The sequence below is a fragment of the Miniopterus natalensis genome, chromosome 17, assembly GCF_054644295.1.
Source record: "Miniopterus natalensis isolate mMinNat1 chromosome 17, mMinNat1.hap1, whole genome shotgun sequence".
Lineage (NCBI taxonomy): Eukaryota > Metazoa > Chordata > Mammalia > Chiroptera > Miniopteridae > Miniopterus > Miniopterus natalensis.
The window spans coordinates 32,573,034-32,586,872 of NC_142097.1; the positions used below are offsets into that span (position 1 = coordinate 32,573,034).

Genomic DNA, 13,839 nt, shown 5'->3' on the forward strand with positions numbered 1-13,839 from the left:
TCCCTCTCTTCCCCCCCTTCCTCTCTCTCTAAAATCAATTAACATAACCTTGGGTGAGAATAAAAACAAAACAACAAAGAATCAGTCATGGATACTGAGAATTTTGAGCAAGTAGAACTGTAAAGTGGTATCCCCCTCCCCGCCGCCTTAACTGGTGTATTTTGTATGTCAGCTACTTTTCTTGGGAGCAGTATGGCCGGGGGAGGAAGAATGTCTCTCAGATTTCAGCTTTGGGGAGGAACTCAGGTTGCCAGAACTGAACTAGCCCTCTGAATTTCCTGGGATGCCAGGCCTTGTGGCTTCCTTGGGAAGCTCTGAAGCACCCCCCAACTCTCCACCTTCTTTAACACACCCCAACCCCACCATCCCTGGGCTACTGGACTCTGGGGCCTCCCAGGTGTATAGCCCAATCCTGCCTCATTGTGAGGAGGGGAGGGGAGACCCAGAGGAAGGTAGTTGTCTTTTCTGCAGGGGAAAAGGACTACTTGGTCCCTGGTGATTCCAGGAAAAAGGCTCTCTCTTCTGCAGTCATTCTGAGCCCAAGACTAATAAAGGTTGCCTAAATAAAGGTTGGAACCTGAGGCGGGGGAGGGATGCTTGGTTGCTAAGGGGCGCATGCATGACACAGCTGCCAATTGTGACATGGCTGCCAATTGTGACATGGCTGCCAATTGTTGGGATCCTGCTCAGCACATGGTGCCAGTACCCCACTTGTCTGGGTGGCTCTCTGTGCCCTACTTGTCTGGGTCCCTCCCTGTGCCCCACTCACCTGGTGGCTAGCCGCTGTGCCCCGGACTTCTGCCTCTCATGTCCGGGCTGCACATGTGGGCCCCAGGGCTCCTGTTCATGTGGAAGCTGTTGTGGCTGCAGGTCCAGGCAGCTCACCCTCCAGAGTTGGCCCTGCACTCTGTCCTGGTGACCTCCATCCCCTTGGGGCCCACCGAGCCCTGGTCTTGGAATCAGGAAAATCCTGCAAAGCTTGAACTTCCTTCACTCAGCCATGAAGCCTCAGCTCTACCTGCAGAGGCCCCTGAGGTAACTTCTCCACAACCTCCTGAAGCTTCAGCTCTGCTTCCACTCCAACAAGAGGCCTCAGCTCAGTCTACAGTGTCCTTTGAGCCAGTGAAATTCTTGTTAGTCCACCAGGGATTTCCAGATAAGCAGGTGCCCTACATTGCACAGGAACCATATTCACTCCAGCAGAAGAGCTCAGCTCCGCCGCACGTGTACCTTGTCGCCATACAAACTTCTCCAGACCAGCAGCAGGGTCCAGGTCAGCCTCTAACATCCTCTGTAGATGTTGAAACTCAACCTTCAGTACATCATGAGGAGACAGTTTCATCACTAGGTTTGGGTGACGCTCAGCATCCAGTGTTGCCTATCAATGTTAACTATGTGGATCTGGGATATTTGGTAACTTCAGGGTCCCCTAAGAAGATTGTATCATCTACAGCTACCAAGAAGGTCTCATCTGTTTCTCTAAATTCCAGTAGTACTGGAGCCCAGCAGCAGACTACAAGTACTCTGCAGACAACCTCATCTGTACCCACACTTCTAAATTTGGGCCTGGGAGATCTCAAAGCTGAGCAACAAGAACCATCTGAGACAGTTCCTCCAATGACTGAACAGAATACCTCCATGAACATATGTGAGCTCTGTACCTGCAATAATGGGACGCTGTCATGTACTGGTCTCGACCCAAACAGGAAGCTCCAGAAAGTGCCTCTGCCAGAGTCCATCAACCACAGTGGCTCCTTCACCGTCTTGTAAGAATTGCCTTTCCTCATTTGTTCTCTGCATCCTGCCTGACGGGACAGCCTTTTCCTTGAGGTCGTCTGGACTTCCTCATCTTCCCCAGTCCACATGGACTGATGTTCTGTTTTTTTTCTTTGTCGTCAACTATTCCTTAGCATCATTCTCCTTCTCACTATTGTTACCCCCTTCACCAGTCTTTTACTTGTAACGACCCGTATTGTTTTTCCTGGTCCATATTTTTAGCCCCGTCATTTCATTCCTTGACCTCTGCTGCCCTGCAACATGGCCCTCTCCCCATCTCATTGGTGGTGAGACAAGAAAGTGCTTAAGAGTAGAGATTCTAGAGCCAGAGCGACTGGGTTTGAACCCAGGTATGCCATTTATTAGCATTGGGGCTCAGTTTCCTCATCTGTAAAATGAAGATTATGGTGGTTACCATCTCATAGTGTTGTTGTGAGTTTGAGATGAGTTAATATATATAAAGTACTTATATCAGTGGTTTAATGTATGTGTTTGCTATTATTATTATTTGATCCCTCAGTTATATCCAGAAGTCACCTTTGCCCCCTGGCTTTCTATATACATCACCCATTTTGTGCCCAACCCAGGTCTAAGGAGTGTGTGTGCCACAAAGTATGACATTGTCCATGGAACATGACAGTGGTAGGTGGGAAGAAAGGGAATGTGCATAAGAAAGGAGGTGACATATAATTGAGTAGTAAGAGAGATGCTGTAAATTCAGCAGAATCTGTAGTCCCTGGGATGGGGAGTGAGGGAAAGCTCCATGGATAAGCTAGAACTTTAGCTGGGGCTTAAAGGGTGGCTGTGGTTTGTCATATAGAGAACGAACAGAGAGTACAACCTAGGCAAAGGCATGGCTGCAGGCATGACCAGGACTTAGTAGATCAGTGTGGCCGTAAAGAATGGGTTTAGGAAGCAGTGGAAAGTATGGTTATGAAAAGCCCTGGCTGTCAGCTCTAGGGATTTGGAAGTTACACTGAGAAAGGAGAGCCACTGAAAGTTTTCAAGTGAGAGAGACAGATGATTAGAATAAGCGGATTATTTTAAATTCCATAGGTAGAGCGATCTGGAGAGGAAAGCCTGACTCGGGGAGACCAAATAGAATGCTCTAGCAAAACCTAGGAGTCAAGGAAGAAGGTGCTGAATAGAGTGGTTATGATAGGAGTGAAGAACCTCCTGGGATCACTATAAAGGAAGAGCTGACAAGGTTTAGTAACTGACTGGAGCGAGGGTGGGACGCAGAGGAAAGAGAAAGATCAGGTATGACCCTGGACAGTTTCTGTCCTGGATGAGGAGGAGAACGATGGTGGTATCACAGGTGGACACAGGCGCTGGGAAGGAGAGCCAGCTTGAGGGAGATGAGTTCCGTTTGGGCATCTTTTATTGGTGAGCATAAAGCAACCAGAGGCTTCTGGTTGAGTGGAACTGTCCCCTAGGCAGAGGGGCAGACAAGTATCTGTTTGACTTTTCCTGACCTTCCTGAAAAGTGTGTGTGCAAGTGGAGCAGGTGCGTGGTTGCTGAGGGAAGAAGACAGAGGCTCAGCCACGCACAGTGTTAGTGGTTGAAATGACCCTCAGGGTCCTACCAGCTGCTTTTAAACACCTGGAGTTCATGGATACATTCTCACTGTTGCCGTTGTTGGTAAATGTCACAGAAGTGTACAGGATAACGGAAAATCCCACCCAACCCTTTCCACCACTCCTGCTACCATTTGATGTGTGTCTCTCCTTCCAACCTCTCTCTCTCTTCTTTTCTTTCCTATTTATATGTATTTTTTGCATTTTCCCTCTAAAGAGGTAATACTTTACTCCCCGCTCAGTGATTTGTGCTTTTCCCTGTCAAATATGCTTGAGGGCTTTCCATATTCTAGCTGCCCCTTTCCTTCTAACTCCTGGAAAGATTTCCACAGAGGGCACCGAGCCGAAGCTTTGGTGTGGCCTGGCATAAGGTTTCTTTACATTTATGTGCTGGTAATGATACATTTTTGCAACTCTTCTGTTGAATTGTTCTTTTCTCATTGATTTGCAGAAGGAGTCATTTTAGACAGAAGTGATTCTGGGGAAAATGCATTCAAAGTAATGAACTGGTATTACCTGTCCGAGAGAAGAAGTCCAGGCTCTGAGGAGATGCCTCAGTGTCTGGGCCAGTGGCCCCACATTATTATGTCTTTATTCATTGTGCAGACTGGGAAGCTGGTGGCTATGGACATTAGAAAGCTGGTATTTTCTGCATTTGAGTGTTTCCCACAGGGCTGCCATGGTGGTTCTACTTATTCCATTCATTCTTTCCTACCCATTCAAGGATATTTCCTGTGTTTCTTCACAGAAACTTGCAAGGAAACTCTATTTCTTACATTGGGAAAGATACATGGAAGTCATACCATTTGGTTGAGAGACTGTGAGTATATTCTCTCCAAAAATGAATTTCAAAAAAACTAACTGCATTGTAAGATCCTTCTTGGTCCAGAATTTAGAGGTCAGTAGCTCTGAGAAAAGGTATTTCCCCCTCCGTATCCCAAATCAACGTGTATTCATTGCAATTCTGTGTTTATTTTAAAAATTAAATTTGGTAGGTCCTCTTTAAAATGAGTCAATTTAAACTTGTTTTCCATTTTAACAAGTAGTACATAATTTTATTGTTAATATATAAATATTAAATAACAGGTATATTGAAACCCTACCTGTGCCCTCATCCCCAACCCTTAAGGTAACTTCCACTCTGTTTACTATATATTCTTCCAGACCTTTTTTTACACATTTGCCTATATACGTATTTACAGATAGTGAAATAGGTCTGTTGTGTGATTTTCATACCTTTGTTTTTTAACATATATGGTAAGTAACATCCTACAATTTGGTTCTTTCACCTCATGATATATCTTAGATTTATTTCCTTCTTGGTGCATAGAGGGTTACCCAATTCATTTAAACTCCACTATAATATTCCATAGTATGGATGTATTACAGTTTAATAAGTCCAGGCTTATGTTTAATAAGTCCAGGCATATTTTTTAAAAATGTTTTTGTTGATTAGAGAGAGAGACAGAAACATCAGTGATGAGAGAGCCATTGATCAGCTGCCTTTTGCATGCCCCAACCCGGGCATGTGCCATGACTGGGAATTGAACCATGACTTCCTATTTCTGGCTGGGCAATAATCCTCCTATTAATGGATGTTTAGATTGTGTCCAGTTTTCTTGTTACATGTATTGCTGCAACAGACATTCTACTATATGCATTTTTGGGAACATGGGCAGGTATTTATGCAGAATAGTTGTTTAGAAATGGAATTGGGGTGAAGGCTATATTGATATAACATTTTAATTGCCCTCAAAGAAGTGGTGCCAATTTCAACTCCAATCTATGGGCCAAGACAGCATTCGTTTCCCTCTCCCCTTCCACCATCAGACAGTCTCCATTTTCTGATCTAATGGGTGAATGAAAGGGGTCCCATCTAAATTTGAACTTTCTGCGTGCTTGTGAACTTAAATATCCTTATATATATTTATTAAACATATTTATTCTCTGAATTTGCCCTGTCCATTTTTGCCTGTTTCTTTTCTTTATCTTTTTTTTTTAATAGAAAAGTCAATTTAGGCACGTAAGGGATTTGAGGAAACATATTTACATTCCAAGTAATTAACTGGCTTTTTCCAAGAAGGTTTGTCGTCATATTATTAGTTCAACTTGAGTATGTCATAAATGACTTCTGAATTTATAATGAAAGACATAATAGTCATAGTAATCTCAAAATAGAGTTTATAACCATCCTACAAGATTCTTTCCTTAGTCTATATCTTATTGGTAAGGGGAAACAATCCTAGAACCAGACAGTTGTTTTTTAATTTATGAATTTTTTGAACTATATATAGTTTATATTTTCCATGATAGTATCTGGTAAGAAAAATGAAAGTCATTTGGCACAAGAAATAAATAACGTTAGTTTCCTTTAAGCAGTAGAGGGAGTGGGGTAGTCTGAAAGATGGTGTAGGAGAAAATTCTTTGGATTGTGTACTATATACCTTTGGAATTTTGAGCCATGAGAATCTGCATTACATATTTTTTAAATAAATTGAACTTTAAGCATTAATTTTGAGAAAGCTTGTGTTTGGGAGTTTATACACAATAAAATGAATCTCATAAGGTTTGAATTTCTAAGTCAGCTTGAGATTTATACCTTGTAAGGGAGAGGTTCCTAACTTAGGCTCAATGGACCCCCCAGGGCAGGATTTCCTAACCTTTTTTTTCTGTATGTCTCTTTGGTGATCTGCAGAAGTCTGTGTTCTTAAGGACAATGTTTTTAAGTGATTTATGAGGTAAAATATATAGGAAAATAAGAGAAACCTATTATTGAGGAAAATAAAGGAAACCTATTACTGAAATGCAATTTCAAAAAATTTTTTTAAAAAGATTATGGATATAGTAATAAATCTGCTTCTCTTAACATATTAAATAACAAACTAGAGTGGTGGGTCTAATAACTGTTGATAACTTCAAGGTGTGATGAGAATGAATAAATGATATTTTGAGATATCTGCAACAAACGTGGTAGGAAATAGCTGTGATTTCTATTGGAGACCCAATTAACTACTACACTGCTAATCTACTGTGGTTTGTTGGCTATGTTCACAATGCAAGGCAATGCAAACTTTAGTTAGAGGTTTGTGACAATAGAGATGTAATTTTATTACCCATTCAGGTTTGGCGCCCTGAATTCAGTCCACTCAGTCCTATTCACCAATCTCTGCCGTAAAGGGAGAATCCACAAATGGAAATTACATGCACACTTTTGCATGTATTCCAGAAAGTGCAATGCCCGCATTGCGGGCTCGGTCAGTGACTCTCTCATCACTGATATTTCTCTCTCTCTCTCCCCCTCTCCTTTCCTCTCTCTGAAATCAATAAAGATATATTTTTTAAAAAAAAGAAAGTGCAGTTTTCTAGGGAAAGGCTCCATAGCTTTTACGAAATTTTCACAGGGCTCTTGTCTCCAAAGATTAAGAGTCACAAATGTAGGGGAGAAGAAAGACATTTCTTTTACTGTAAAGCTGTACTTACCCTCATGAGTGATAGTAAATGGGTGATTTGTTTTAAATAAAAGCAGTAGCCCGGCCGGGCATGGCTCAGCGGTTGAGCGTTGACCTAGGATCTAGGCGATCAGGGTTTGATTCCCGGTCAGGGCACATGCCCAGGTTGCAGGCTCGATCCCCAGTCGGGAGTGGCAGGAGGCAGCTGATCAATGACTCTCATCGATGTTTCTCTCCTTCCCTCTCCCTTCCTCTCTCTGAAATCAATAAAGATATATTAAATAAATAAATAAATAATAAATAAAGGCAGTATACTGAAAATGATGCCTGTTGCTTTCTGAATTCATTGAACCAGTATTTATGTGATTTTTAAATGATATCTTTTCCATTATTCTTAGGGATTTTGGTGGAAGTTGGAGGGGTAGAGACTTGGCATGTTTCAATCCGCCAACTGGAAATAGCATAATCTCTTAGGAAAACAATTTTGTCCCCCTATTATATCCTAGAGAAAACAGACCAATGTGTATCAAGATACAAGAATGTTCAAAGCAGCATTGTCATAACTAAGAACTAGAACGTTCTTAGTATCCAGGAATGGTAGAATGAATAAATAATGTGTGGGATAATCATCCAAAGGAATACTATTCATCAGATACATAATGCAAGCCACATGGGTAATCTTAAATTGTCTGGTAGCCACTTAAAAAGAAAAGTAAAAAGAAACACTGAAATAATTGTTAATATGTTTTATTTTACTCTTATCCAAAATATTATCATTTCACCATGTAATAATTATATAGGTTATTAATAAGATAGTCTACATTTTTTCACATTTAGTCTTCAGAATATCCAAAGTATTATCATTTATGTGTGGAATCAACAGAAAAATTGTTAATGAGAGAGTTTACATTCTTTTTTCCATACTAAGTGTTTGAAATCTCAATTTGGTTGCTAAATGTTTTATCAGAGAGACTTGATCTATATTTAGATTTTATGAATTTACAGTTGAAAAAGTAACATCACATACCAAAGTTGTTGCTAACATCCTTAAAGGGGAGTCGGAAAGGGTTATGATGGGAAAGAGGCATCCTGTGGGCTTCTGGGATACTGGCAGTGTTCTTTCTTGACATGAATGGTCTTATATGGGTATTTGTATTTCTCTTATGTGTTGTTTATGCACATTTTAGCTCAAAAAATTTTTTTTAAATCAAATGACTTTACTTGCAGACCTGATACATTTCTGTATAGGACTTCCATAACAAGTTTTGGGAAAAGAGAGGAGGAAATGGCAGTTCTACCAATGTTGCTAACACCCAGAGTTAGGTTCTAACAGAGACTTTATGATGTAGACATTAAATATATGATTTGGTGGGGAGTATAGACAGGAGTGTGTGTGTGTGTGTGTGTGTGTGTGTGGTGGAGAGAGATGGACACAGAGGATGTGAGAAGAAATCTTTGAATAAAAAAAGAGCAGAGATCACCATCCTTAAGTAAAATAAAAATTAGGGTATTTTGATGGCAGGTTTCCACATGTATATTTCTGTGCAGTAAATAGTTATAGTTGTTATGCATTTTGAGCCAGAAATAACGTTTTCATTTTTCAGAAATCTCAGTGGAAATGAACTGAAAGAATTACACAAGGATTCATTTGAAGGCCTTCTTTCCCTCCAGTATTTGTAAGTCAATCACATTTATTTATGCCTTTTTAGTTATATTATCTATAAATAAATAAGGGATTCAAATTACATAATCTCTACAATTTCTCTCAGGAGTAAAATTCTTCAATTCTGTAAGTTTGTGTAGGGCTCCAACCCATCTCTAGCAGTTAGTATCTTCTATACATTTTCAGTTTTGTAATCACATAGAAAAGATAGAGATAGGAAAAACTCTTCAGTTATAGAGAAAAAGTGGTAATGATGTCTGAGTAATAATAAACACCCATATGAACCTAGTTATATAGGTTTTCATATACCATCTGCCGTTATTTATACTTAGTGTAGAGCCCATGGATCAAATCTGGTCTATGTTTGTTTCATTCTTACAACACATAAGTTTAGAATGATTTTTATACTTTTAAAGGGCTGTAAAAGAAAAGAAACAAAGAAGAATATGTGAGATAGCCTGTCTGTAGCCTCAGAGCCAAAAATATTTGCTGTCTGGCCTTTACAAAGGGTTTAAAATGTTGATTTAGTAAAATGAGAGGAATTCAGGTTAACCTCAAATTGTCTCCTGTAAGACAAGAAACTATAGAACATTTATATTAATTTGAACGCCATTAACCCAGAATTTTTTGATAATTTAATCTAAATTAGATGAACAAATATTTACACATTAAATATTTAAGCAGATTAACTATGTAAGCAATATTATTAAGAACATATTAATTTACCAAGAGAGCAGACTGGTGTTAAGGATTTCAATGCAGGAATTGTTATTCCTATAGCAAAAATAAATGTTTAAAATGATGGTTGAGTGGTATAGTTAGAAATGTCCACACAAAGTAAACATATCAGAAATGCCCCTAACTTCACTAATTACAAAATAAAAATCTCTCCATCCTCCTTGCCAAGGAAGAAATGCTTGCCTAGTAATTCTATTTATTTAGAGATAGGGTGCTGTTCCTTAGTATAAAAACTTAATTATGATCCTTTGTCCATGGTATCCAGAACTGTGCATGTCATAAATCCTTATTAAGCTAATTACTGATGGTCTTCAGCAAACAGATTCTTTTTGCTTATGTCGAAGAGTTAAGGGAAGTAGGCATAAAGAGCTTCTCAGGACACTAAAAATAGTTCTTTGGATTATCAAACCTTTCAAGCTTCAGAGGGACAACCACTTTTGTATTGGTCTTCTTGGGTATCTCTACCATTGGCTTACAAACCTTACAAACAGCTTGGAGGAAAACAAATGAGGTAACTAACTGCCCAATAGATTAGGTCATTCATTACTTCTACTGTGAAATACTTTGTAAACTAATTATTTCATGCTAGTGTAAGTATTGCCATTCATTAAAAAATGCCAATCAGTAAACAAGCTAAAAAAGCATCTGCTAAGCACTGTACCTAGTACTGTAGACATCAAGATGGGTACATCAGGGTTCCTAGCCTTCTAGTAGTTCACGATCTCACAGGGAAAATAAACATATAAGCTCAAACCATAGAGCACAAGTACTAAATGGAAGACAAGAGGTGCACAAGATGGAGCCCTGCAATAATAAAACTGCATTTCTTTTAAAACAGTTATTTTTCTCCCTCTACTTCCCAGCTATTTGTTTCTTTTATAAATATTTGGGTTTGCACCTGTTCACATGTCAGTAGACAATGCAGATGAGCAAGACCCAGTCCATGCTTTGAAGCAGTTTATGTTCAGAGGAGATAGGATGCAAAAATAACTATTAAAAAGAAGAAATGGACCTGGACAGTGAGAGAGATAAACTGGCTTTGGTCACATCAGAAGGAAAAGAGACTTGAAGTTGGATCAGCAAAGATGTTGCTACAGCAATGCTGTTTGAACAGGACTTTGAAGGGCCCGTGGGGATCATCACACAGTCATCTTGGGTAGAATAAGCTTGCAGAAGGAGCGTGGGGAAAGGCAAAACACAGGAAACATACCTTGAGTACCTGTAGAGTACAAGTAGGGAGAGCAGGAGATCAGAGTAAGACCTTCTAGGGCTTCGACGGCCAACTACCGTGTTATCACCTCAGTGCTCTAGGAGAAACTTAAGCTGACAACAGAGTCACTTGGAGGGCTTGTTCAAACTCAAGCTGCACCCACAGTTACTAATTCAGTCGGTCCAGAGTAGGACTGACAATGTGCGTCTTCAGGAAGTTCCCAAATGATGCTGGCTAGTATTTGAGAACCACTTCTGGAGTGTTCATCTGGTGACTGTGTGCAGGATGGATTAGCAAGGGGGAAACACCAGTAAGAAGACAAGTTCTACCCATTCAGGTGAAAAGTGAAGGACTAAAGTGGAATCAATGGGAATAAGATGGTGTTTTCAAAAAAATTCCAGTAATGTGTTGTTTTCTGTACAACAACTGTACAACTGAAGCAATTAAATTCATGGAGTATTAAAGCAATGTAAAATAAAAAATGCATTTCTATTAATAGAAAGTGTCATTCAGAATTAGTTCCAAGTTCTGTATTATTTTGAGGAATAACTTCCTTTCAAGTTATGTGAAAAGACATCGTTTATTTCATCTGGTATTGAATTGGCTTAGAAAAACAGAACTAAACCAGGAGGGTGTGTAGATGTGAGACTATTTCTTTTGATATTAGAAATTTGTAATTATATATGAACATATAAACTGAATTCATTATCTAAATTTGATGAGACCACATTTGGTCGTCATCTGCTCTCAGGAAAGATTACCTTCAAAATCTATCAGGATCTGTAGTTGTCTATTTTATGTATAAAGATATGAAAATGAGACTCTTAAGAGAGGGCAGGGCAGCATAAGGGGCTCTCAGGGTTCAAATCACAATTCCTGAGGTTCAGAGTTCAGACGAAAGCTGTGTTTTCAGTGTTATCATTCTAACCGCTAACACTTGTTCCTACTAATTCGATATCTAAGAGCTAATTGAGACACTATTTTTCCTTTTTCTAGAGATTTATCCTGCAATAAAATAGAGTTTATTGAAAGGAGTGCATTTGAATCACTACCTTTTTTGCAATATCTGTAAGTTATAAATATAACTTCATTTTGTTTAGAAATTTTATAAAACTTAATTGTAAACCTCTGTGTTATTTATTTTGAATTAAGATTAAAATTTTACTTAGTAGAAATTTTATTAGTAGAAAACTACTAAAGTTTGCACAGATTACTGTAAGAATTATCTCAAAGGTCAGAATGAACCATTCTACAGCAGTGGTTCTCAACTAGGGTGATTTTGCTCCCAGGTGGAACTTGACAATATTCAGAGATTTTTAGTTGTCAGAATTATAGCTATGCTACTGGCATCTAATGGGCAGAGGCCAGAATTGTTTAACATCCTACAAGGCACAGGAGAGCCCTCCATAAGAAAGAATGATCTAGCTCAAAATGTCAGTAGTGTTGAAGTTGTATAATGCTATTTTAGAGAAACAAAGATCATTTTTAATACAAGTATTTTTTGAGCACTTACTGTTTTGTATCTAATGCACCACATGTATAAACATGAAAGTATAAATCATAAGCAAATATCTCCCACAGAGAGATTTATTTAGTGTATTGAGGGAGTATTGAGGTTGTTTTGTTATATATAAGTTAGAATCACTGCTAAAGGATTAATGATCTGAAAGAATATTTTTTTCTCTTCTTTTGTAGAAATCTTGGTTGCAATTCAGTGACAAAAGTGAGCTTTGGAACGTTTCAGGCCTGGCATGGAATGCAGTTTTTAAACAAGTTGTAAGTGAAATGGAAGATGAACATATGTCAAAAGCTATGTTTAAAAACATCATACAGTGATTGGTTGGCTGGGTGTAAGCTCAATTTATACTCTGAAAAGTATGGCTTAAGAGCCATTCTTCTTTTTTTTTCAGATGAGGAAACTAAGGTACAAAGAGGCCAAGAGACTTGTCTGACTCATATGTGGCATGCTCTGCTTTCCCTGTACTGCCCTTTGGCAGGGGCAGTAGAAGGCACCAAGCACATAACATTCAAAGTTGCATTGTAATGGGAATCTCTGTGGTGCTGCTGCTCCAATCTATGAGTGGTCCTTGAAACTCTACTTCTGAATTTAATTTGATTCCTGCTCATGTGCAAAGGTCCTAAGTGCTTAAATGTATGCAACATAGAACTGAAATGATGGAGTTGAGCTCAGACTTCCCCAGGGAACAAAAGGTGTGGGTGCTTCCTCAGCTATGAGTCTATTTATTTATTTATTTACTTACTTACTTAAAATGTTTTTATTGGTTTTAGAGAAGGAGAGGGAGAGAGAGCGAGGGAGAGAGAGAGAGATACGTTAGAGTGAAATATTGATCTGTTGCCTCCTGCAGGTACCCCAACAGGGGATTGAACCTGAAACCTGGGTATGTGCCCTGACTGGGAATCAAACCAGCAACCTTTTGGTTCACGGGAGGACACTGAACAAACTGAGCTGCCAGCCCAGGGCCATGAGTCTCTTTTAAATGGTAAAGCAGAAAGAATTCTTACAATCCTGCCACAGGGCACTATTCTCACCAATCATCCAGAACATTATTGTTTTTCAGAAACTATGTGCCTCTGCAGTGTATTATCTGTGGCAGTGGGAGCCTTTGAGGGATGGGAGAGAGGATGCTGTTTATGTTAAGGTGTGGTGTGAAGAAATATAAAGAAAATACATTGCTGTAGCCTCATTGCAACTTCTCTCCTGACTATTCCTCAATAAGAAATGTGGGTTTTATTCCCTTTCAGCTTGAAAATTCTGTGATTTCTCTGTGACACAAGCAAATCATAGTGGGTATGTTTAGTGGCCTGAAAAGGTTTTGAGACTCAAGGTGAAGATTGTCCTCTAAAGTTGTCTTTGGAGAAGACCGTCTTGCTGTCTTGTGTTTAAGAAATCCAGTTTGACACAATTCATTTTGGGTTAGGTGGGGGCGTTTAGGGGGTGTCTGGAGCTGGATTGACAGTTCCTGCAGATGCCCATCTGTAGCGGCATCCCCTCTTCCCTCATTAATTTGCTGATGCCTCACTTGGGGAAGGGACACTGAGGGTCAGTTTTCCCTCTGCCTGTGCTCTGAGAGCAGGCTCCTTAGGTCCCTACAGCAAGGGAAAGTACATGTGAGGGTTTATTTCTGGATTGTCCATTTGTTCCATTGATTTATATGTCTAGCCTTATGCCAGTACCACACTGTGAATGCTGTGGCTTTGAATTGGGTTTTGAACCCAGGACGTGTTAGTCCTCCCACGTTGTTCCTCTTTAGCAAGATTGTCTTGGCTGCTCTTGGTCCCTTGAATTGCCACATGATTTTAGAACTAGCTCGTCCATTTCTGGGGAAAAATCAGTTGGGATTTTGATAGGGGTTGAATTGAAACCATAGATAAACTTGGGGAGTAGGGCCATTTTAACAGTATCA

At 39.6% G+C, this 13,839-nt stretch overlaps 1 protein-coding gene across 1 annotated transcript in view; it reads left to right on the forward strand.

The window, feature by feature from the left end:
- Window positions 1-846: 846 nt before the first annotated feature.
- The window catches only part of LOC107535299 (leucine-rich repeat-containing protein 37B-like), a 38,518-nt gene continuing 25,525 nt past the window's right edge, over window positions 847-13,839 (forward strand). The window contains exons 1-5 of the mRNA XM_016210697.2: window positions 847-1,766; window positions 4,103-4,174; window positions 8,408-8,479; window positions 11,411-11,482; window positions 12,110-12,190. Coding sequence (XP_016066183.2) covers window positions 847-1,766; window positions 4,103-4,174; window positions 8,408-8,479; window positions 11,411-11,482; window positions 12,110-12,190 — 1,217 coding nt within the window. The remainder of the gene's footprint in view (window positions 1,767-4,102; window positions 4,175-8,407; window positions 8,480-11,410; window positions 11,483-12,109; window positions 12,191-13,839) is intronic.